Here is a 23,800-nt window from a genome sequence, read left to right as displayed (position 1 = left end):
TCCATTTTCATTTCTAATTTTATTGATTTGATTTTTCTCCCTTTGTTTCTTGATGAGTCTGGCTAATGGTTTGTCAATTTTATTTATCCTCTCAAAGAACCAGCTTTTGGCTTTGTTGATTTTTGCTATGGTCTCTTTTGTTTCTTTTGCATTTATTTCTGCCCTAATTTTAAAGATTTCTTTCCTTCTACTAACCCTGGGCTTCTTCATTTCTTCCTTTCCTAGTTGCTTTTGGTGTAGAGTTAGGTTATTTGACTTTTTTCTTGTTTCTTGAGGTATGTCTGTATTGCTATGAACCTTCCCCTTAGCACTGCTTTTACAGTGTCCCACAGGTTTTGGGTTGTTGTGTTTTCATTTTCATTCGTTTCTATGCATATTTTGATTTTTTTTTGATTTCTTCTGTGATTTGTTGGTTATTCAGCAGCGCGTTGTTCAGCCTCCATATGTTGGAATTTTTAATAATTTTTCTCCTGTAATTGAGATCTAATCTTACTGCATTGTGGTCAGAAAAGATGCTTGGAATGATTTCAATTTTTTTGAATTTACCAAGGCTAGATTTATGGCCCAGGATGTGATCTATCCTGGAGAAGGTTCCGTGTGCACTTGAGAAAAAGGTGAAATTCATTGTTTTGGGGTGAAATGTCCTATAGATATCAAAGGTCTAACTGGTCTATTGTATCATTTAAAGTTTGTGTTTCCTTGTTAATTTTCTGTTTAGTTGATCTCTCCATAGGTTTGAGTGGGGTATTAAAGTCTCCCACTATTATTGTGTTATTGTTAATTTCCCCTTTCATACTTGTTAGCATTTGCCTTACATATTGTGGTGCTCCTATGTTGGGTGCATATATATTTATAATTGTTATATCTTCTTCTTGGATTGATCCTTTGATCATTATGTAGTGTCCTTCTTTGTCTCTTTTCACAGCCTTTATTTAAAAGTCTATTTTATCTGATATGTGTATTGCTACTCCTGCTTTCTTTTGTGTGGAATATCTTTTTCCAGCCCTTTACTTTCAGTCTGTATGTGTCCCCTTGTTTTGAGGTGGGTCTCTTGTAGACAACATATATCGGGGTCTTGTTTTTGTATCCATTCAGCCCGTCTTTGTCTTTTGGTTGGGGCATTCAACCCATTTACATTTAAGGTAATTATTGATAAGTATGATCCTGTTGCCATTTACTTTGTTGTTTTGGGTTCGAGTTTATACACCATTTCTGTGCTTCCTGTCTAAAGAAGATCCTTTAGCATTTGTTGGAGAGCTGGTTTGGTGGTGCTGAATTCTCTCAGCTTTTGCTTGTCTGTAAAGCTTTTGATTTCTCCTTCATATTTGAATGAGATCCTTGCTGGGTACAGTAATCTGGGCTGTAGGTTATTTTCTTTCATCATTTTAAATATGCCCTGCCATTCCCTCCTGGCCTGAAGAGTTTCTATTGAAAGATCAGCTGTTATCCTTTATCCTTATGGGAATCCTCTTGTGTGTTATTTGTTGTTTTTCCCTTGCTGCTTTTAATATTTGTTCTTCATGTTTGATGTTTGTTAATTTGATGAATATGTGGCTTGGGGTGTTTCGCCTTGGGTTTATCCTGTTTGGGACTCTCTCGATTTCTTGGACTTGGGTGGCTATTTCCTTCCCCATTTTAGGGAAGTTTTCAACTATTATCTCCTCAAGTATTTTCTCATGGTCTTTCTTTTTGTCTTCTTCTTCTGGGACTCCTATGATTCAAATGTTGTGGTGTTTAACATTGTCCCAGAGGTTGTCCTCATTTCTTTTAATTCGTTTTTCTTTTTTCCTCTCTGATTCATTTATTTCTACCATTCTATCTTCTACCTCACTAATCCTATCTTCTGCCTCCATTATTCTACTGTTGATTCTCTCCAGAGTGTTTTTTATCTCATTTATTGCATTATTCATGATTGATTGACTCTTTTTTATTTCTTCTAGGTCCTTGTTAAACCTCTCTTGCATCTTCTCAATCCTTGTCTCCAGGCTATTTATCTGTAATTCCATTTTGTTTTCAAGATTTTAGATCATTTTCACTATCATTATTTGGAATTCTTTATCAGGTAGATTCCCTATCTCTTCCTCTTTTGTTTGGTTTGGTGGGCATTTATCCTCTTCCTTTACCTGCTGTGTATTCCTCTGTCTCATCTTGTTTATATTGCTGAGTTTGAGGTGGCCTTTCTATTCTGGCAGTTTGTGGAGTTCTCTTTATTGTGGAGTTTCCATGCTGTGGGTGGGGTTGTACAGGTGGCTTGTCAAGGTTTCCTGGTTGGGGAAGCTTGTGTAGGTGTTCTGGTGGGTGGAGCTGGATTTCTTCTCTCTGGAGTGCAATGAAGTGTCCAGTAATGAGTTATGAGATGTCAGTGGGTTTGGAGTAACTTTGGGCAGCCTGTATATTGAAGCTCAGGGCTATGTTCCTGTGTTGCTGGAGACTTGTGTGATATGTCTTGCTCTCGAACTTGTGGACCCTTGGGTGGTGCTTGGTTTCGTGTAGGTATGGAGGCATTTGATGAGCTCCTGTCAATTAATGTTCCCTGGAGTCATGAGTTCTCTGGTGTTCTCAGGATTTGGACTTAAGCCTCCTGCTTCTGGTTTTCAGTCTTATTTGTACAGTAGCCTCAAGACTTCTCCATCTATACAGCACTGTTGATAAAACATCTCCTTTCGAAGACAATGGGCTGCTTTTCTGGGTGCCTGATGTCCTCTGCTGGCATTCAGAAGTTGTTTTGTGGAATTTACTCAGCGTTCAAATGTTCTTTTGATGAATTTGTGGGGGAGAAAGTGGTCTCCCTGTCCTATTTCTCTGCCATCTTCCGCTTTCATTATTAAAAGACCACTCTTGGCGAAAGAAAAAAGTACACACACACACACACACACACACCATAGGCTTTGGGTTTGTAAGTGGCAATCTACTATCTAGGGTACATTCTTTATTTATATATTTACTCATTTGTGGCTTGATTTAAGATTGCATTAATTTCCAGTTGGTGCTATAACAAATTAACATAAACTTTGTAGCTTAAAACAACACAAAATTATACTCTTATAGTTCTAGAGGTCAGAAGTCCAAAATGAGCCTTGTGGCTATTATGGGGTAAAATAAAAATCAAGGTGTCAAGCATACGTGGTTCCTTATGGAGACTCCAGGGTGAGAATCTGATCTTTGACTCTTCTAGCTTCTTAGAGGATAAGGCCAGTAGCCTTATCACTCTAATCTCTTGCTTCTGTCATGACATCTCCTACTTCTAGTCTGATCTCCCTCTGGTTACCTCTTATAAGAAGACTTATGACTATATTTAGTGCCCACCTGAATAACCCAAAATAATCCCCTCCACCAATCTCAGTTTCCTTAACCTAATAACACCCACAAAAATCCCTTTTGGTGTATAAGGTAATGTTCACAGGTTCCAGGGATTAGGGCCTGAATATCTTTCAGGGCCACTACTGAGCCTTCCACAAGGATAGTTTAGAAATTTTGCACATCCTTTTTTTTAAAAAGCTAACATCATAGTAATTTGTTTAATGTGAAATTTGTAATAACTTGTGTAAATTTTTAGTAATTTGTTTAATGTGTCTATCACCAAATTTAATAATACATTGAATAAAAAATAAGTACTAATTAAAAATAAGTATTAGATCAAGAATTGGAATTTTAAAATATTATCAACTAATTCATTACACGACAAAGTATAAATGACCTAGAAACAAGCTCCTTGGCTATTAATCTACACAGAATTCATATTTTTCAAAACAGAAATATAGGTCCTAAGAAAGAGAAGAACATATTGGTTAAGCACACACTTGGAAAGAAGATACAACATTGCCTGGTAACAATCATGCCCTTTGTACCAAAGAGTTCATAAAACACACTGAAAATTATCAACCCAGTTCAGGATATATAGGGTTAGAAACTTTGATTCTGGAGACTGTAAATTCCATTTCAGATCTAGTTAAATAAAGCAATAAAAATAAAACATCAAGAAAAAATAAAATGGAAGTAAACCAGCCTGTATTGAATAACGCTCTGATTCTAGCAGGTTAGCCACTCTCCTTACCTAGGCTGGAATAAATGTGGCTGAGAATACGAGCTGGTTGTACTCTGATGGGATATACCTCAGCAATGGTCTCCACATCAATTCCCTTGTTCTTCAAAATGGACTTGATTTCTTCTGTTTCAGCTAGAATGGAAACTGTAGGAAAGAAAAACAAGATGAGGTTAACAGAAAATTTTATTTCAAAAGGAACCTAAAGATCTCTCAAGAAAGTGAAGTAGCTCAGTCGTGTCTGACTCTTTGTGACCCCATGGACTGTAGCCTATCAGGCTCCTCTGTCCATGGGATTTTCCAGGCAAGAATACTGGAGTGGGTTGCCATTTCCTTCTCCAGGAGATCTTCCCAATCCAGGGATTGAACCCGGGAAGTCCAAAAGATCTCTCTCAAGCCACACAATATTTTTTGAAGGGAAGACAAAAAGAGAGAAGGAAGTTAAGTTATTACAAACTTAGGAAACAAGCATCATGCTAGGTACATAATGATATCTAAATGGAAAAGGAATTAAGACCTCATGACTAGAGTATTCAATTCTGTTTTTTGTCTATATACCTATGTGCTTCTAGAGAACACTACGCTTGCTTTATATCTGGGTTTCTATGTTTAAATAGAAAAAAAAGAGGCCAGGGACAGCATTATGAAGATAATAAAGAATACCCTAATGATACAAATCACCTATAGCTAGAGAATGATAGAAGGCAAGGTAAATTCAGGATAAAGAATTGAGGTGCCCTATTTGAAATTGTGTGTGGTTGTTTTGGGGAATGGGGATAACACTTTTCTGGATTCAGAGCCTGCCAAGCCTGGAAGCTCCTTTTTCATCCTCTTACACTCACATCTCAGAAGTGCTTATCATACTCACAAGGGAAAAGAAGTCCAGGCCAGCTCACTGACTCTTCCATTTATTTTCCCTTTATGGTACTGATACCTGTCTGGGGGCCAGTAATCTGAATGGAACCTCAACTGGCTTAATGCTAAGCAATAGGGGCAAACATGAGCCCTACTCCTGCTTCTCTAGTGCCGCTGTGTTGTGCTAGTTGCTCAGTCATGTCCGACTCTTTATGACCCCATGGACCCCACTAGGCTCTTCTGTCCATGGAATTCTCAAGGCAAGAACACTGGAGTGGGTTGCCATTCCCTTCTCCAGCTAGTGCCGCAAGGTGTGTTGAATTAGGTTTATGAGAAAATTAAGGTGCCATTTGGTTCATGCCAGCTTACTAGTATTGTCTATGTTGAGTTTGGGAGGCAAAAGCCTAGTTAACAAAATGCTACTCTGCATTCCTTTTCCATTATCTTTTGTGTATTTTTCTATCTTGGGGAGCTCATGGTGTTGTGTTGCTGTGATCTGGGGCAGGATATGCAGGGTATTGTGATTACAAGGTCCTCTGGATATAATACTACCTTGATTACTTCTAACTGAAAAATGACAAAGATTCTCCAGGGACAATATACAAAGGTAGAATAATGGTGGGATGACAAAATCCAGGGAAACACATGTGGTTATCCTTTCATTCACTAATAAACATTTACTAAGCACTTCAATGGATAAGGCATTATGCTAAAAACTAGGGATTTAGAGATGAATAAGTTAGTGTCTCCCTCAAGGAGCTCACAGTGTAATAAAAGTGTCATATACATAAACTGATTATAAAACAAATTGCAAAGTATATATACATATGTGTGTGTGTGTGTGTGTGTGTATGAACATTATGAGACCCCCCAAGAGTGACACCTATCTAGTCTGAAGTTGGTAGAGGGAAGTTTCAGAAAAGACTTCCTGAAGGAGTTGATGTCTAAGCTGAATTTGAAAGAATGAATAAGTTAGCCAGGAGAAAGAAAGGAATAGGAATGAGGAAATTAATTTTATGTTGAAGATCGAAAATGATCATAAAACATGAAAACAGAAAAGAGTGTGTGTGTGTGTGTATGTGAGAGAGAGAGCAGTGGTGGGGGACAACATATATATATATACATATATATATATATATATTCATATTCATGCTGTAGCATGAAATATTTGAACAGTGGCAAAAACAAAAATAAACAATCCCCCACCAGCAACAAAATGAATCTGGAAAGGCAAATAGGGGTTATATCATCATGGACAGTATGTGTGTCACTTTAAGGATTTTGCATTTTATCCTTGAGTACTGATTTCCAAATTGCATTCTCCTAAGCCCTAGGGTTCTGCAGAGAGCAATGCAGTTGGAAGCAGGAGTAGAGGGGACTAAAGGAGAGGTAAGTGAACCACATTCTGGGGCCCCCAGGAATACTTTCAACCCAACAACTCAGAATTTTATGTTTTATCAAATATTTAGAAAATGCTTACTTGGTATCACTTATGTGCTAGATACTGCCATATGCTAGAGATACAAAGATAGATACGATCCTTGGAGAAAATGACATTTGACATTGAGTCTTGCTAGAAGGCTGAATAGGAGTTATTCTGGCAAGCTGAAGGTAAAGGTAAGGAAGAAGTTGTTCCAGACAAAAATAGCATAGACAAAGACTCATGGGCAACAGAAAACCAGGCAGATCTAGGAATAATAAAAAGTCCTTTATAGCAGGAGCATGGGGTGTAAAAGGACAATGATGAGAAATGACACTGAAGACAAGGTCAGGGACCAGATCATAAAGAGCCTTGTAAGTCTTGTTAAGAAAGCTGGTAATGGGAAGTCCTTGCAGAGTTGTAATCGGGAGAATAATACATCCATATCTCTGTCTTAAAGAGAACATATTTGAGTTGCTAAAAGAATAAACTGATATACTGTAGTCGACCTACACTGAAGACAAGGAGACCACTTAAAAAGTAATGCAAGAAAGAGATGCTGATTACTTAGATTAGGATCGTGACATTGGTACTAGAGAAACTTGATGGATTTCTGAATTATTTAGAAGGTAAAGAAATCGGGACTTGTTAACTGACTGAATGTAGGAGACGAGAGAGGGGGAGATATTGAGAATGTTATTTGTGTAACTGTGAGAAAAGTGTACCATTTACTGACATAGGCAAATAGGGAGAAAAGCAGGCATGAGTGATGTAGAACTAGGAGGGTGCAACTGATTAATTTTAGACATTCTGAATTTAAAGTGCAGAAGTCATTAGCATAGAAAGAGATGAGATGAGTCAAGGAGAATGTATAGAAAAGAAGAAAAAGGGACCTAGAATATAACCTTCAGAAATTTCAACATATAAGAAATGGGCAGGTGAAGAAAAACCTGGGGGTAGGAGTAAGGGGTTCTTGTCTCATAGCTTTTATTTTCTCTATGGTATAGGAGGTGAGGTCATCTACTGAGAGGGGAGAAGTGAGGAGGCAGGAAAAGGGAAAAGGTTAGCAATGAGAGGAGGCTGAGATACAGTAACAAATATTCTGAGTAAGAAGAGCAGTGGCCTATGGACAAAACTCCCAGGAATACCAACAGTTAAGGGGCAAGCAGAAGAGGAAGCCCAGAAAGAGAAATAATAAAATTTAGGTTGAAGGAGATCTAAAAGTGTATTGTCTCACAGAAGACACAGGAGTTAAGAGTCTCAGAAACAAACAATAAGTGAAACAGAAAGACCCACTAAGAAATGGATTGAAAAATATCTACTGAGTTTGGCAATAACTTAAGCAAAAGCACTTTCAAAGGAATAATAAGCTAGTTGTAAAGGACATCAGAATGAATGAAATATAAATTAGTGGAAGTTTGGATAAGAAAGGAAGTGTAGGATAACTAGAGGATGGTAAAGATGTCAATTTACTAAAAATCAGAACCAACAGAGAAAGTTTGAAGATGACAGGAAAGAGTGGGTTTCTAGGAAGGGTGGGGAAAAGGATAGGATCAACCATCAGAAGGGAGAGTTGGTGCTGAAGAGGAGAAAAAACAACTGCTCTGAGACTAAAGAAAAAGAGGTAAGAATGGGTAAAGATATAAATAAGATTGTGGTTGGGTTTGGGAAATTGACAAAGATCAGAACATTAAGATTATCCAGCATGAAGTAGCAGGCCAAAAATAAGGCTGGAAATAAGCAGTAGGGTTGTTGAGAAAAATGAAAATGCTGACTAATAATAAGAACAAGGACTAACAGGAAGCACTGTGGGCCTAGTTGAGCTGGAGACTGTGGATTTACAGCACTACTGCTATGCTCACTTGTTTTTTTTTTCCTAGAAAATTTTAGCAAGGCAGGTATAGGATCAGAAAATAAGAAAGTTGATCTGGAGCTATGATTTTCCTGTGTGGGTATAGCAGAAGTATGGTGCACTGGTGATTAAGATATTTAGATAACCAACTGAAAAGTAAGGAAGGATATTGTCATTGTTCAGTTGCTAAGTTGTGTCTGACTCTTTTGCGACCCATGGACTGTAGCCTATCACGCTCCAGTGTCCATAGTATTTTCCAGGCAAGAATACTGGAGTCAGTTGCCGTTTCCTTCTCCAAGGAATCTTCGTGACCCAGGGATCGAACCTGTGCCTTCTGCATTGGCAGGCAGATTCTTTACCACTGAGCCAACAGGGAAGCCAGGGAAGGACAGACTAGGAGAAAATAGACAAAAGTGTAACTGGGGGATGGGGCGGGGAGAGAAAACTGAAACAGTATGTAATTATGACTGGAGATTGGGACTTTTGGCATTGAAATATCTGAGGTAAAGTAATTCTAAAGTTTGGTCCTCAAAGTGAGTAGAGTAGTGGTAGAGGGAAAGGTCACTAGGGTTATGGATATCCAAGAATTCTGAGGCTAAAATATTAGATGGCACTTACTCTGATGTTGAAATCTATCACTATGGCAGGAACTGAGGAAGAAGAGGAGGCTTTAAGCCAAGTCTCAAAGTCTCGAATGAATGAAGGAGAATAACCAGGAGACTAATATAGCCAGATGGCACAAGCTTCAAAGGGGAGCAAGCTTTCTCATGGAAGGAGAATAATGGTCTTTTATATAATGTTCGTTATGTACTAAATACCTCAGAGATATCACAGGTTTGGTTCCAGATCACTGAAATAAAGTGAATATTATGATAAAGCAAGTCACACAAATTTTTAGCTTCCCAGTCTATATGTAAAAGTTATGCTTATACAAAACAAACTTATGGTTACCAAAAGGGATGACAGGGTAGAGGGGGGGATAAACTGTTAGGAGTATGAGATTGATATATACACATTACTATATATGAAATAGGTAAACAAGGGAACTACACTCAATATCTTATAGCAACCTATAAAGGAAAAGAATCTGAAAAAGAATATATCTGTATGTGTATATATATATATACACATATATACAACTGAATCACTTTGCTGTACACTTGAAACTAATATAACATTGCAAATTAACTATACCTCAATTAAAAAATAAATAAAATTTAAAAAGAGATTTTTACACTATGCTTTAATTTATTGTGTGCAACAGTATTGTATCTAAAAACACAATGTGAATGCCTCAGTTAAAAATACTTTATTATTATTAAAAATGCTAACCATCATCTGAGCCTTCAACAAGTCATAGTAGTAACATCAAAGATCACTGATCCCAGATTGCTATAACAAATACAGTAATAATGAAAAGCTTGAAGTTTTGCTAGAATTATAAAATGTGACAGACACATGAAGAGAGCAAAGGCTCTTGGAAAAATGGTACCAATAGACTTGCTTGACACAAGGTTGCCATAGACCTTCAATTTGTAAACAAAACAAAACAGAATCTGCAAAGCACATTAAAATGAAGTATGCATATACACTGATAAACAAAGACTACCTTTATGACCACATAGGATGCCAAGTATAAGAAGGTTTAGAAAATACAAGGATTCTTTTTCTATATAGAATCAATTCCAACAGAGGTTGTGATTGAAATGGAGACATATTGGAGGAGCTTCACAGGAGGCTGTGCTGCTGTGCTGTGCTAAATGACCTCAGTCGTGTCTGACTCTTTGCGACTGCATGGCCTGTAGTCCGCAAGGCTCCTCTGTCCATGGGATTTCCCAGGCAAGAATACTGGGGTGGGTCGCCATTTCCTCCTCCAGGCGATCTTCCCGACCCAGGGATCAAACCCGTGTCTCCTACATTAGCTGGCAGATTCTTTACCACTGAGCCACCTGGGAAACCCTTCACAGGGAGACCTAGTATCATATTGGAGAGTGTTTTGGGGGAGTCAAAAGTCATCTGGAGTTTTCTACCCTAGGAGACCAGTATAATAGTGATATCATTGAGAGAGTTGGGAGAGGTAAAAGGATGGAAAGGAGACAAAAAAATGTCAGTTTTGCATTTAAAGCATAAGCTATAAAGATCCTTTATATATATTACGGCTAGAATTCTTAACATGTTTATAGAACTTGGCCCAGTGTTTTGCATAAAGTAGATAACCTCAAAATTTAAGTTAATTGCTAGGAGCAAGAAAAAAAAAAAATTAAGGTTTTGAACATTCTCTAAAGAGGTAATAGTTGGAGCCATGAAAGAAATGTATTATGAAGGAGGCAGCCCTAGTGAACACATGCAGGGTGTAAATACAGAAATAACAAGTATACAAGACTAAGTATACAACCATTAGGAGGATATGAGAAGAAAAAAATATTAGCAGAAAAAGCTTAGAAGGAATACTCAGAACAAAAACAGAGATAATCAGGAGACTATAATATATCATGGTGAAAATAAATGAGTTTCCAGAAATAAGAAGTGGTTGAGAGTGGTTAAACATTTGCTCATAAGTAAGATTAATAGCAATCTTGAAACCAAACAGAACCAAGTTTAGACTATACATTTTTAAGCCTAACAAAATACTTCATAAAGAATAAAGTCATCATTTACTGGCCAAAATCAGACCTTTAATATAAAGATTTTAGATGCTGGGAATAAGAATACTTACCTTGAACCACAACATCTGGCTTTGGTACAGTAGAAAACCTACGATTTAGGGGATCAATTTCTCCAGGAGCTAAAAATCCCTAAAGAAAATCCATAAAAAAGACAGATTATTATATCTCCAAAGAAAGCTAATATTGGAGGAGAAACAACATACCAGTGCCAGAACTGCGTACCATAACATGTGAGAGGCAAGTACGGAAAGAAAGCAAATACCTTTACTGTATGAAATGTTTAAATTCCTGAATTCACATCCAAATTAAATTTTGTCTGGAGTTAATTTCTAGTGGCTGCCACAAATTCTTTTTTGGAAATAGATGGGGTATAAAAGATAAACAGGAAGTTTTCTAGTTATACCTTCATTTTCTCTGCATGCACATGATTATACAATCAGATCACAATGTTTATAATCAATAATTTAAGTCATCAGTCCTGTTGCTTTCACATTTACTCATATGCACTCTATGCTTTCTTTTCAGCAGATATCTTTTGACTTGACCTGAGTCTCTGTCTTTGATGAAATGGGATGAATTCATCCACTTAGCCCTTAAGAATATCATTCATCTCCTCATTTTTTATTTATTTATTTATTTATTTTTAAATTTTGTTTTTAAACTTTACAATATTGTATTGGTTTTGCCAAATATTGAAATGAATCCGCCACAGGTATACATGTGTTCCCCATCCTGAACCCTCCTCCCTCCTCCCTCCTCCCTCCCCATACCATCCCTCTGGGTCGTCCCAGTGCACCAGCCCCAAGCATCCAGTATCGTGCATCAAACCTGGACTGGCGACTCGTCTCATACATTGATAGTATACATGTTTCAATGCCATTCTCCCAAATCTTCCCACCCTCTCCCTCTCCCACAGAGTCCATAAGACTGTTCTATACATCAGTGTCTCTTAATAGCATTTAATTTATTCCAATTGAATAAGAAAGTCACCAAGATTTTAAACAAATCATTCTTCCCATTATTGCTACATTTATAATAATGTCAACCAAAGATAAACCTTTATGCTGTACACCTGAAACTCATAGTGATCTATATCAATTATACCTCAAACCTGGGACAAACAAAACAAAAACAGCTGTAGAAAATAAACAAGTTACTTATAAATAAGTCAAAGAGTCTAGCTCAGAAAGGAAAGCTAAGTCCCACCCTAGATCCTCTAGGACAGTGGTCCCCAACCTTTTTTGGTACCAGGGACTGGTTTCATGGAAGACAGTTTTTCTACAGACTGAGGTGAGGGGCATGGTTTTAGGATGATTCAAACGCATTACATTTATTGGGGCTTCCCTTGTGGCTCAGCTTGTTAAGAATCTGCCTGCAATGTGGGAAACCTGGGTTCAATCCCTGGGTTTGGAAGATTCCCCTGGAGAAGGGAAAGGCTACCCACTCCAGTATTCTGTCCTGGAGAATTCCATGGACTATATAGTCCATGGGGTCACAAAGAGTTGGACACAACTTTTACTTTCACTTATTTCTATTGGTATTACATCAGTTTCACCTCAGATCATCAGGTATTAGATCTTGGAGGTTCAGGATCCCTGCTCTAGGATTATAGGGTTATAATCCTATAATGCCTGGGTTATAGCTTATATGATAACCTATAATGGGGAAGTAGATTTGTCAACAAATCTGGAAAACTCTGACAAAGGGAAAGCTTCTTATGGCTCAAAATGTCAAGTGCTTCATTAAGAACTGTATCAGCAGAGTTTAATGTAAAGAACTTATAAAGGGCCCCTTATCAACAAACAAACAAAACACTATGATGCTCATAAACACTTGTCATGGTACCTAAAATTTTCTCATCAGTTTATTCAATTAAAGAATGAAACATTATGTTGCTTGGAAAAGTTAGCACTTAACTCCATTATAAGTCATTACTGAAAAAAAGTGAAAGTGTTAGTTGCTCAGTCGTGTCTGACTTTTTGTGACCCCATGGACTATAGCCCACCAGGCTTCTCTATCCATGGAATCCTCCAGGCAAGAATACTCGAGTGGGTAGCCATTCCCTTCTCCAGGGGATCTTTGTAACCCAGGGATTGAATCCGGGTCTTCTGCATCGCAGGCAGATTCTTTACCATTTGAGCCACCAGGGATAAATCAACTACTATCCAAGCACAATTACATTCACAGTCACCAGACAAGGCACCACGGGGCGTTTCCAGCCTGGTCTCAGAGCAACTTCAAGTACAGTACCAGGGTAGGAAGCCCTGGGCAAGCATGAGGGACATGGTTACCAGGGGGAAAGATTTTTGCCAAGGATTGGCCATGTACCCACTTTAAGGAACTGGAGGAAATTTTGTAATTAAGGCAGAATACAAAAGGCTACTCACAAATATTGTTGTTGTTTAGTCGCTGAGGCATGTCTGACTCTTTTGCAACCCATGGATTGTAGCCTGCCAGGCTCCTCTGTCCATGGGTTTTCCCAGGCAAGAATACTGGAGTGGGTTGCATTTCCTAATCCAGGGGACCTTCCTGACCCAGGAATTGAACCTGGGTCTCCTGCACTGGCAGGTAGATTGTTATGACTGAGCCACCAGGGAAACTTGCACTCACGAATGAGTTACTGACAAATCTGTTTGTTATGGTGACTTAAGCAGAAAAGTAGAAGGGCCTTGAAGTTTCCCCTTACCTCTGCCATCAAGCTTCCTAAAATGTATAGAGACTGTCCCCACATATGAGGCAGTTTGCCCATGGGGACTCGGTCCACAGTGTGAGGATTTTTATATTCTTCATCAACCTAAATTAAAAAAAGATAACAAGATAAAGAAAAAGAAGGTTTAAGATACTAGACAACCAAAAGGGCGAGTCTGGACTGTGATTCATATTCTATAAAACAGTCACATACGCAATACACTACAAAGTCAAGCACTATGATAGCAGCCTAGGACAGTATTTCTCTAACTGTATGCACCACCTGAGGGTCTGGTCCAAAGGCAGATTCTGACTGAGTAGATGTGGGGGAAGGCCTGAAATCTGCATTTATAACAAGCTCTCAGGTGATGCTGCTGATGTTTCTGGGAGCTTAGTCCATTCAACCCCACTAGCATGGAAGACTGCATGTCTCCCCCAGCTAATGTTCTGCAATGGGAGACGAGGAACAATGGTAATCCCAACTGGCATTTTGAGAAAATGGAGACATACTTTATTTTCTAAGCCTGATCTACTCAATTAATCACAGATGACTATATCACAGCAGAAAATATCAAATACTGAGAGTTCACACAGAACTTCACTCTACTTCAGCCTACTGATCTCCATGCCATTCTCAACTTTAAAGTTTGATTTTTTTAAAAAATTAATCTCTGAATAATTTTATTTTTAAAAATTGAGATATAGCTGACATACAAAAAGGCCATATGTATTTAGCATATGCATCTTGATGAGTTTGAGGATAAATATACACCCATGAAACTACCACTGAAAGGTTTGGTCTTGCCCTCATCTCACTCAGCAATGGTGCCATAACCAAGCCTGCTTTAAAACTTTATTTTCAAAGGAATAAAATAATATTTTTATTGTCCTATACCTAAAGACAGACTCTAGAACATTAAAATCAAAAGATTAAAATTCATTTGAGTCAGACAAGACAGTCCTTTTGAGGTATGGCTTCTCTTCTCCCAGCTCCAGATGAGGGCACTGTCCAGCTCACCTTGTCAGGAGGAACACTGTACAACTCTGGCAGAAGTGGGACACCGTTTTTGCCCTTGATGAGGACTGCTTCAAGAGCTTCTCTGTATTCTTGAACCTGTAGATAAAAGAAAAGGAGAACAAAGTTTATAGAGAATTACCTTTGGGGAGCTAGAAGAGGGTTGTAGCAAAGAAGATTCTATTGTAAAGGAATGTATTCACCTAGAGAAAGGGAGAAGAAAGGGAAGTAGCATTTACTAAATGCTTATTAGAGGTCAGATATTATGCTAGGAGTTTTGCATATGTTAATGGATTTAACTTTAATAACCATCCAGGTATGTGTAATTAAAGCCTATTTACAGGGAAATTAAGGCTCAAGGAAGTTATGAGCTTGTGGAAGATGACACAGCCAGTACAAAGTTGAGTCCAGATTTGGGTCCAAGTCAACCTGCCTCCATGGGTCTACTTTTATCCACTATGTACTAACCTCAGTACAGCTTATTGACTGTACATGTAATTGCTTTTAAAACTGTATTGTCCCTGCCAAATTAAGTTTCTATTATGATCAAGTTTACATTTTTTGCTTAACAATTTGCTGTAGATTAGTAATACATAAAAAGTAAAAAAAAACATAATTTATGGTGGAAAAAATATACAGTCAGTTCTGCTGTAATAGTTGTTTTGAAAGCACAAATGTGTTCCAATGCACTTGATATATTAGAGAACGATTTGGAGCATAACATAAATTTCATATCTGCTTATGCACAATTTCAATCTGAGAATGCACTCAGCTGAAAGAAGTCTTGCAAGAATACACAACACACACACACATGTACACATCTCAGGAGAACTGTGAAACACAATCCACATGTGGTGTTAACTTTCCATCCAATTTTAAGTAACTCTCCTACAACTCTCCAGCTGCTCTCTTATGGTCACTTTGGCTACATGGCTCTGTGCCTTTCCTTCTACTTAATTTCCCCCTCTATTCCCTCCTCAGCCTATTTTTATTCTTCTTCTCTGCTTAATATTCTTTTTTTTCCTCTCATGCTATCTCTTGAGGTATTGCTCAGTTGGTAAAGAATCCGCCTGCAATGCAGGAGACCCTGGTTCGAGTCCTGGGTTGGAAAGATCCTCTAGAAAAGGGATAGGCTACCCACTCCAGTATTCTTGGGCTTCCCTTGTGGCTCAGCTGGTAAAGAATCTGCCTGTAATGCGGGAGACCTGGGTTTGATCCCTGGGTTGGGAAGATCCCCTGGAGAAGGGAAAGGCTACCCACTCCAGTATTCTGGCCTGGAGAATTCCATGGACTGTATAGTTGCAGAGTCAGACACAACTGTGCGACTTTCACTCTCATGCTATCTCTCTTTTCTTCTCTTCCTTTGGCACATGGAGTGGCAAGCATGGGAGCCCTGTGAGGTGCACACATTCACAAGCAAACTTCAGCTGTTTTTCAAGTACAAGGGCTATATCTTTGTGGTATTTATGTATTTCTTAAACATTTAACATGTATAAAGCTGTGGTACTGCTTTTCAATTATGAGAAAACCAAACACTAAAAATTATATTTGAAATATGAAACAAGTTAATCCAAAATTTTAATAATAATATTAAATTTAATAAATATTTTAATAGTAGCATAATATTTTATATGCATGATCTCTAACTTAACATTTTCTTCTTGTTGAACATTTAAATTATCACCAGACTTAATTTGTATGAATGTAATAGTGATGAGCAGAATTGTACGTAAATGTATGCTACTTGCAAAATAATTTTCTCAGAATATAATTTTTGAAAGAGGAATGAATGAATGCTTTAATGCCATTAATGTCTATTTGTGGTACTGTTTTTATTAGGTTCCTATCATTTTGTATATATTTCTGAGAAACTTTTTAAGTGTTGTTCCCAGACCACATTTTCCCACAAGCCCTATAGTTTTTACTTCTCGAATATGCAGAGCATGGTAATTTTTAAGTAACATATGTGTCTCATTATAGCCAAACTGACTGTACCTTGCACTTATCACGTCTTTATCTGTGGAATTCAAAGAATTTTGGTGCTATACACTTCTTCAATGAAAAGAGAAAAATTATTCACATCATATGTACAGGAATATCTTGTTTTATTATACTTTATTGTGCTTCACAGAATCTGTGTTTTTTTGTTGTGTTTGTTTTTACAAACTGAAGGTTTGTAGCAACCCTGCATTGTGCAAGTCTACTGGCACCATTTTTTCAACAGCATTTGCTCATTTTGTGTCTCTGTGTCATGTTTTTGGGAATTCTCACAGTATCTCAAAGCATGTAAAAGCAAAAGATTATGACCTATGGAAGGCTCAGATGATGCTTATTATTTTTTAGAAATAAACTATTTCTAATTAAGGTATATACATTGTTTTTTCTTTTAGCCATAAAATGCTATTATACACTTAATAGAATGTAGGATAAACATAACTTTTATAAGTACTGGGAAACAAAAAAATTTCATATTACTTGCTTTATTGACATATTTGCAATCTTTATGCTGGTCTGGAACTGAACCTGTGAATCTCTGAGATATGCCTGCACAGAGAAACTAAAGAAGTCAATGACAGTACTTAGGCTACTCAGTGGTCAGTAGCAAAGTCGGGAAAAGAAAAGAATAAAAAAGAATCCAGGTCTTCCAACTCTTTTCTTCCTCCTAAGAGTTTAAAAAACCTAAATGTGCTTTATACTCAGTTGGCACATTTAACAAATCTTTCTTTGAGCAAGCACAGTTTTTGATAAGTTACTTTGTAGAATTTGAGAAGGACTGAAAAAAATGGTAGAATCAAAATAGGGTGGTCAAGATAAGGCAGGTATTTCTATTATTGTTTTTCTTGCTCAAAAAAATATACTCTATAATTTACTAAAGCTTAGAGAAATAACCCTTTATGCCCCTGAAACTTTGGTGTAACTCTATTATTTAAACTCACATTGGCAGTTGCAGACTACTATTGGCCAAAACATTCAAATTACACAAAGCTGTATTTTATGTAACTGAGTAAAATGAATTCCAAATGTGTTGTTTTTACGTCCAAGTTTAGAACACAGCCAATTTGCAGAATGCCTGACATTAACCTTACTTGATTAAATTGTCTAGTCTCACTGTTTCCCAACAATAGTTTCTGAACTCCTTTATTTGTGTAGCTAAAAAAGCAATGATAACTGTGTTTTGGGGGTGAGGACAGGGTATAACTGGGTTGTTGTTTTGTTTTTTTGTTTTGTTTTGTTTTGTTTGCTAAAGCCAGAACATCATTTCCAACATTTGTTTTTTCAAAAGACATATAAAGTCAGGAGGTAAATTCAAGTATTTCTGATGACTAAGGCAAATAGACAGGATTTGCTATTCTGCTTTCTATATTTACTAAAAGTCAAGTCTGAGTGATAGCAATATCTAGGTCTTCTAACTCTTGTTTTTAAATTTAACACTATTTTGTATTGGGGTATATAGCTGGTTAACAATATTGTGATATTTCAGGTGAACAGTGAAAGGACTCAGCCATATATATACATGTATCCATTCTTCCCCAAACTATCTCCCATCCAGGCTTCCACATAACATTGAGCAGATTTCCCTGTGCTATACAGTAGGACCTTGTTGGTTATCCATTTAAAAATATAGCAGTGTGTTTCTAGGTCTTTTAACTCTTTTTGTTGGAGGGGGGGAATGTAGTCAAAATTTTACTTTTTTCAATTACTTAATTTAATTGGAGGATAATAACTTTACAATATTATGATGGTTTTTGCCATACATCAATGTGAATTTGCCACAGATATCTATGTTCCCCCCATCCTGAACTCCCCTTCCACCTCCCTTCCTGCTCTGTCCCTCTGGGTTGTCCCAGAGCACTGGCTTTTGGTGCCCTGCTTCATGCATCAAACTTGCACTGTTCATCTGTTTTACATATGGTAATGTACACGTTTCAGTGCTATTCTCTAATATAGTACCCTCAACTACTAGTCTCTAGGAAAGTGGTATTTAACCTTTTGGGAACCAGGGACCAGCTTTGTGGAAAAGAAGTTTTCCACAGACCTAGGGGCATGTGGTGATTTCAGGATGATACAAGTGCATTACATTTGTTGTACACTTTATTTCTACTATTATTACATCAGCTTTACCTCGGCTCATCAGGCATTGGATCCTGGAGGTCAGGACCCCTGTGAAGACCCCTCTGTGTCCTCCCTATTAGGAAGACTTCCATTTGGGCATAAGGTCAGCACAGTCATTAACTGAAAGAGGGAGACGTAATAACAATCTGCGGAAAAGCCCTTTCCCCAGTGCATTACCTGTTCTGCATTGCCACTGAAGACCCCATCGAGGATAAAGTATGTCCAGAACAACGGCCATTCACACTCAATGTTTTCAAATAACTTCAGCTCAGCTGGTTCATAGTACAGACGATTGGGATCCTAGTAAAGACAATAAACAAAGTCTGTCTTATTACTCCAAGATCAGACTATACCTTTAGTTCAGAGGTTTTACAACACAGTCTTTCATCACTAATAGTTTGTTTCAGAGAAGGCAGCTCACATATACACTCTCCTCCTTTACTGGTGGCTCAGACAGTAGAGTCTGTCTGCAATGCAAGAGACCTGGCTTCAATCCCTGGGTTGGGAAGATCTCCTGGAAAAGGGAATGGCTACCCAATCCAGTATTCTTGCTTGGAGAATTCCATGGACAGAAGAGTGTGGCGGCCTACAGTTCATGGGGTCACAAAGAGTTGGATACAACTGAGCGACTAACACTTTGTCATGTGGTTCTAACTAGTAGAACTAGGACAAAAATGATACTACAGGCAGATGTATGAGGAAGTGAGACTAATTTGTAATAACCTTGAGTTTGGTTTTGTACTTGTTAACTTTGAGGTAGTAGCAGAACATACAAATAAAAATGTTTAGAAAGACAGCAAGTTGGGAATCATCCTTGAAGATGTGACATGTGAAACACAAGTTATAGCTGTAGTACCTATATACAATGAACAAGCAGCCCAAGAACAGAAACATGGTAAATCCTCAGTTTGGTGAAGGAGAACAGAAAGAGCAGAAAAATTAGGATGGCAATGAGTCGTGGAAATTAAAATAGGAAAAGAATTTCAAGAAAATGTAGTGGTAGGTAACAGAGACACCAAACCTATTTTTATTGTGTATTTTTCAGTGTCTATAGTGAAATCAGTAAAATCTAGTTACACTCCATAAAACTATATAAAACAATCTATCCATTGTAATTTGGATTATGATTTGAATAAAATTAAATTCATCTAAAAAAAAGAGAATAAGGACTGAGAAAATGCTACTAGATTGGTTACTCAGGAGATTATGATGATATTTCAGAGTACAATTTTAATAGATTAGTAGGGGCAGAAGTCAAAAGGCCTAAAGTATAACAGGGAAGAGAGGAAGTAAATCAGAAGAGTTTGAGCTGAGTAATTAAAAAAATTATCAGATCAGATAAGATCAGACCAGTCACTCAGTCGTGTTCGACTCTTTGCGACCCCATGAATCGCAGCACACCAGGCCTCCCTGTCCATCACCAACTCCCGGAGTTCACTCAGACTCACGTCCATCGAGTCAGTGATGACATCCAGCCATCTCATCCTCTGTCGTCCCCTTCTCCTCCTGCCCCCAATCCCTCCCAGCATCAGTCTTTTCCAATGAGTCAACTCTTCCCATGAGGTGGCCAAAGTACTGGAGTTTCAGCTTTAGCATCATTCCTTCCAAAGAACTCCCAGGGCTGATCTCCTTCAGAATGGACTGGTTGGATCTCCTTGCAGTCCAAGGGACTCTCAAGAGTCTTCTCCAACACCACAGTTCAAAAGCATCAATTCTTTGGCGCTCAGCCTTCTTCACAGTCCAACTCTCACATCCATACATGACCACAGGAAAAACCATAGCCTTGACTAGACGAGCCTTTGTTGGCAAAGTAATGTCTCTGCTTTTGAATATGCTATCTAGGTTGGTCATAACTTTCCTTCCAAGGAGTAAGCGTCTTTTAATTTCATGGCTACAGTCACCATCTGCAGTGATTTTGGAGCCCAGAAAAATAAAGTCTGACACTGTTTCCACTGTTTCCCCATCTATTTCCCATGAAGTGATGGGACCAGATGCCATGATCTTTGTTTTCTGAATGTTGAGCTTTAAGCCAACTTTTTCACTCTCTACTTTCACCTTCATCAAGAGGCTTTTTAGTTCCTCTTCACTTTCTGCCATAAGGGTGGTGTCATCTGCATATCTGAGGTTATTGATATTTCTCCCGGCAATCTTGATTCCAGCTTGTGTTTCTTCCAGTCCAGCGTTTCTCATGATGTAATCTGCATATAAGTTAAATAAACAGGGTGACAATATACAGCCTTGAGGTACTCCTTTTCCTATTTGGAACCAGTCTGTTATTCCATGTCCAGTTCTAACTGTTGCTTCCTGACCTGCATACAAATTTCTCAAGAGGCAGATCAGGTGGTCTGGTATTCCCATCTCTTGAAGAATTTTCCACAGTTTATTGTGATCCACACAGTCAAAGGCTTTGGCATAGTCAACAAAGCAGAAATAGATGTTTTTCTGGAACTCTCTTGCTTTTTCCATGATCCAGCGGATGTTGGCAATTTGATCTCTGGTTCCTCTGCCTTTTCTAAAACCAGCTTGAACATCAGGAAGTTCACGGTTCACGTATTGCTGAAGCCTGGCTTGGAGCATTTTAAGCATTACTTTACTAGCGTGTGAGATGAGTGCAATTGTGCGGTAGTTTAAGCATTCTTTGGCATTGCCTTTCTTTGGGATTGGAATGAAAACTGACCTTTTCCAGTCCTGTGGCCACTGCTGAGTTTTCCAAATTTGCTGGCATATTGAGTGCAGCACTTTCAGAGCATCATCTTTCAGGATTTGAAATAGCTCAACTGGAATTCCATCACCTCCACTAGCTTTGTTCGTAGTGATGCTTTCTAAGGCCCACTTGACTTCACATTCCAGGATGTCTGGCTCTAGGTCAGTGATCACACCATCGTGATTATCTGGGTCGTGAAGATCTTTCTGTACAGTTCTTCTGTGTATTCTTGCCATCTCTTTTTGATATCTTCTGCTTCTGTTAGGTCCATACCATTTCTGTCCTTTATCGAGTCCATCTTTGCATGAAATGTTCCTTTGGTATCTCTGATTTTCTTGAAGAGATCTCTAGTCTTTCCCATTCTGTTGTTTTCCTCTATTTCTTTGCATTGACTGCTGAAGAAGGCTTTCTTATCTTTTCTTGCTATTCTTTGGAACTCTGCATTCAGATGTTTATATCTTTCCTTTTCTCCTTTGCTTTTCACTTCTCTTCTTTTCACAGCTACTTGTAAGGCCTCCCCAGACAGCCATTTTGCTGTTTTGCATTTCTTTTCCATGGGGATGGTCTTGACCCCTGTCTCCTGTACAATGTCACGAACCTCATTCCATAGTTCATCAGGCACTCTATCTATCAGATCTAGGCCCTTAAATCTGTTTCTCACTTCCACTGTATAATCATAAGGGATTTGATTTAGGTCATACCTGAATGGTCTAGTGGTTTTCCCTACTTTCTTCAATTTAAGTCTGAATTTGGCAATAAGGAGTTCATGATCTGCGCCACAGTCAGCTCCTGGTCTTTTTTTTGCTGACTGTATAGAGCTTCTCCATCTTTGGCTGCAAAGAATATAATCAATCTGATTTCGGTGTTGACCATCTGGTGATGTCCATGTGTAGAGTCTTCTCTTGTGTTGTTGGAAGAGGGTGTTTGTTATGACCAGTGCATTTTCTTGGCAAAACTCTATTAGTCTTTGCCCTGCTTCATTCCGTATTCCAAGGCCAAATTTGCCTGTTACTCCAGGTGTTTCTTGACTTCCTACTTTTGCATTCCAGTCCCCTATAATGAAAAGGACATCTTTTTTGGGTGTTAGTTCTAAAAGGTCTTGTAGGTCTTCATAGAAGCGTTCAACTTCAGCTTCTTCAGCATTACTGGTTGGGGCATAGACTTGGATTACTGTGATATAATGGCTCTCAACCAGCTGACCTGAGCTACATTGCCAATGAAAGTAAGTAACAATCACTCATTCCCTTTTTAATAATACTTAATTTTCTTCATTGATATTTCCAAGGAAAATTTTTGACAAGTGGAACAAAAGAAAGTTAACTTTTAAAGATCAAGTACTATTTAGAATTAATCAACTGCAAAAGGTGGAAGGGATCCAAAAGGATCTACTGACAGAAAGAGTTTTCCTTTGTAATTATTGAATATTTCAGGAGGAATACTTTGAGACCATGTAAATATTCTGTTTCTGCCAAAATTTTCATCCAGTGATTTAAGCATCCATCACTAGCTCTTTTTTGAAACTAAACAACTTCACGAGGTGGAAGGATGTACTGCTGCTAAGTCACTTCAGTCGTGTCCGACTCTATGCGACCCCATAGATGGCAGCCCACCAGGCTCCCCCATCCCTGGGATTCTCCAGGCAAGAACACTGGAGTGGGTTGCCATTTCCTTCTCCAATGCATGAAAGTGAAAAGTCAAAGTGAAGTTGCTCAGTTGCGTCCGACCCTCAGCGACCCCATGGACTGCAGCCTTCCAGGCTCCTCCGTTCATGGGATTTTCCAGGCAAACAGTTTCCTCTATTTTATTTAATATGGAACAGCTCACAGAGAAAACCTCACAACTAATCCCCAAACAGGAAGCAAGCATCAGTCATTGTTACCCTATTTAGTAATTATTTGAAGTAATATTGATGAGATACATATTTTATCTGAATGAAGCTGCAGTTAGTAGTGACCATTCTATCTTGGACTCATTTTTGGGAAAACAAACGTACCTCTTTAGGAGTTTTATATCCATCTCGTAGAAAGCGACAACAACCATAACGACCCTGGAAATGCAGAGGAAACAAGTAAGAAGCACGTACATTGGTACAGCAATATAATCAATCAGAAATGCATCCTCTCCAACAGCTACATGTGCCAACCTATCAACAACATAGAAATTATACCTAAAAAATAATTTTAAAAAACTCTGCTATCAGTCCAGCAACAGAAATCAATTTTAGCAATGTGATTTCAAGTGAGGGCTAAGTTATAGGCTCTTCCCTAAAGCAAAGTTCTTATTTTATCTTCTCCATGGCTTTCTACCATCGGATAAGTCTATGACAGCCCAATTACGAACCTATGTGGTTCTGCTCACACAATTCTTACAAGACTGCAGGTTTGTTTTTTTTTTTTTTTTTAAAGGAAACACATTTTAAAAATTTTGCGATCATTTGAGACTTAC

At 38.2% G+C, this 23,800-nt stretch overlaps 1 protein-coding gene across 6 annotated transcripts in view; it reads right to left on the bottom strand.

The window, feature by feature from the left end:
• The window catches only part of PHKA1 (phosphorylase kinase regulatory subunit alpha 1), a 173,780-nt gene that overhangs the window by 111,258 nt on the left and 38,722 nt on the right, over positions 1–23,800 (bottom strand). For all 6 annotated transcript variants that reach the window (XM_005227992.5, XM_002700009.6, XM_002700010.7 and 3 more), the window contains exons 9-14: positions 23,349–23,402; positions 18,829–18,951; positions 14,542–14,637; positions 13,522–13,629; positions 10,886–10,964; positions 4,055–4,189 (exon numbers count right to left, since the gene is read on the bottom strand). In XM_005227992.5, coding sequence (XP_005228049.1) covers positions 4,055–4,189; positions 10,886–10,964; positions 13,522–13,629; positions 14,542–14,637; positions 18,829–18,951; positions 23,349–23,402 — 595 coding nt within the window. The remainder of the gene's footprint in view (positions 1–4,054; positions 4,190–10,885; positions 10,965–13,521; positions 13,630–14,541; positions 14,638–18,828; positions 18,952–23,348; positions 23,403–23,800) is intronic.

The sequence above is a fragment of the Bos taurus genome, chromosome X, assembly GCF_002263795.3.
Source record: "Bos taurus isolate L1 Dominette 01449 registration number 42190680 breed Hereford chromosome X, ARS-UCD2.0, whole genome shotgun sequence".
In the NCBI taxonomy this organism is placed as follows: domain Eukaryota; kingdom Metazoa; phylum Chordata; class Mammalia; order Artiodactyla; family Bovidae; genus Bos; species Bos taurus.
Note: the sequence above shows the minus strand (reverse complement) of the source record. Positions and strands in the feature narration are given on the sequence as shown.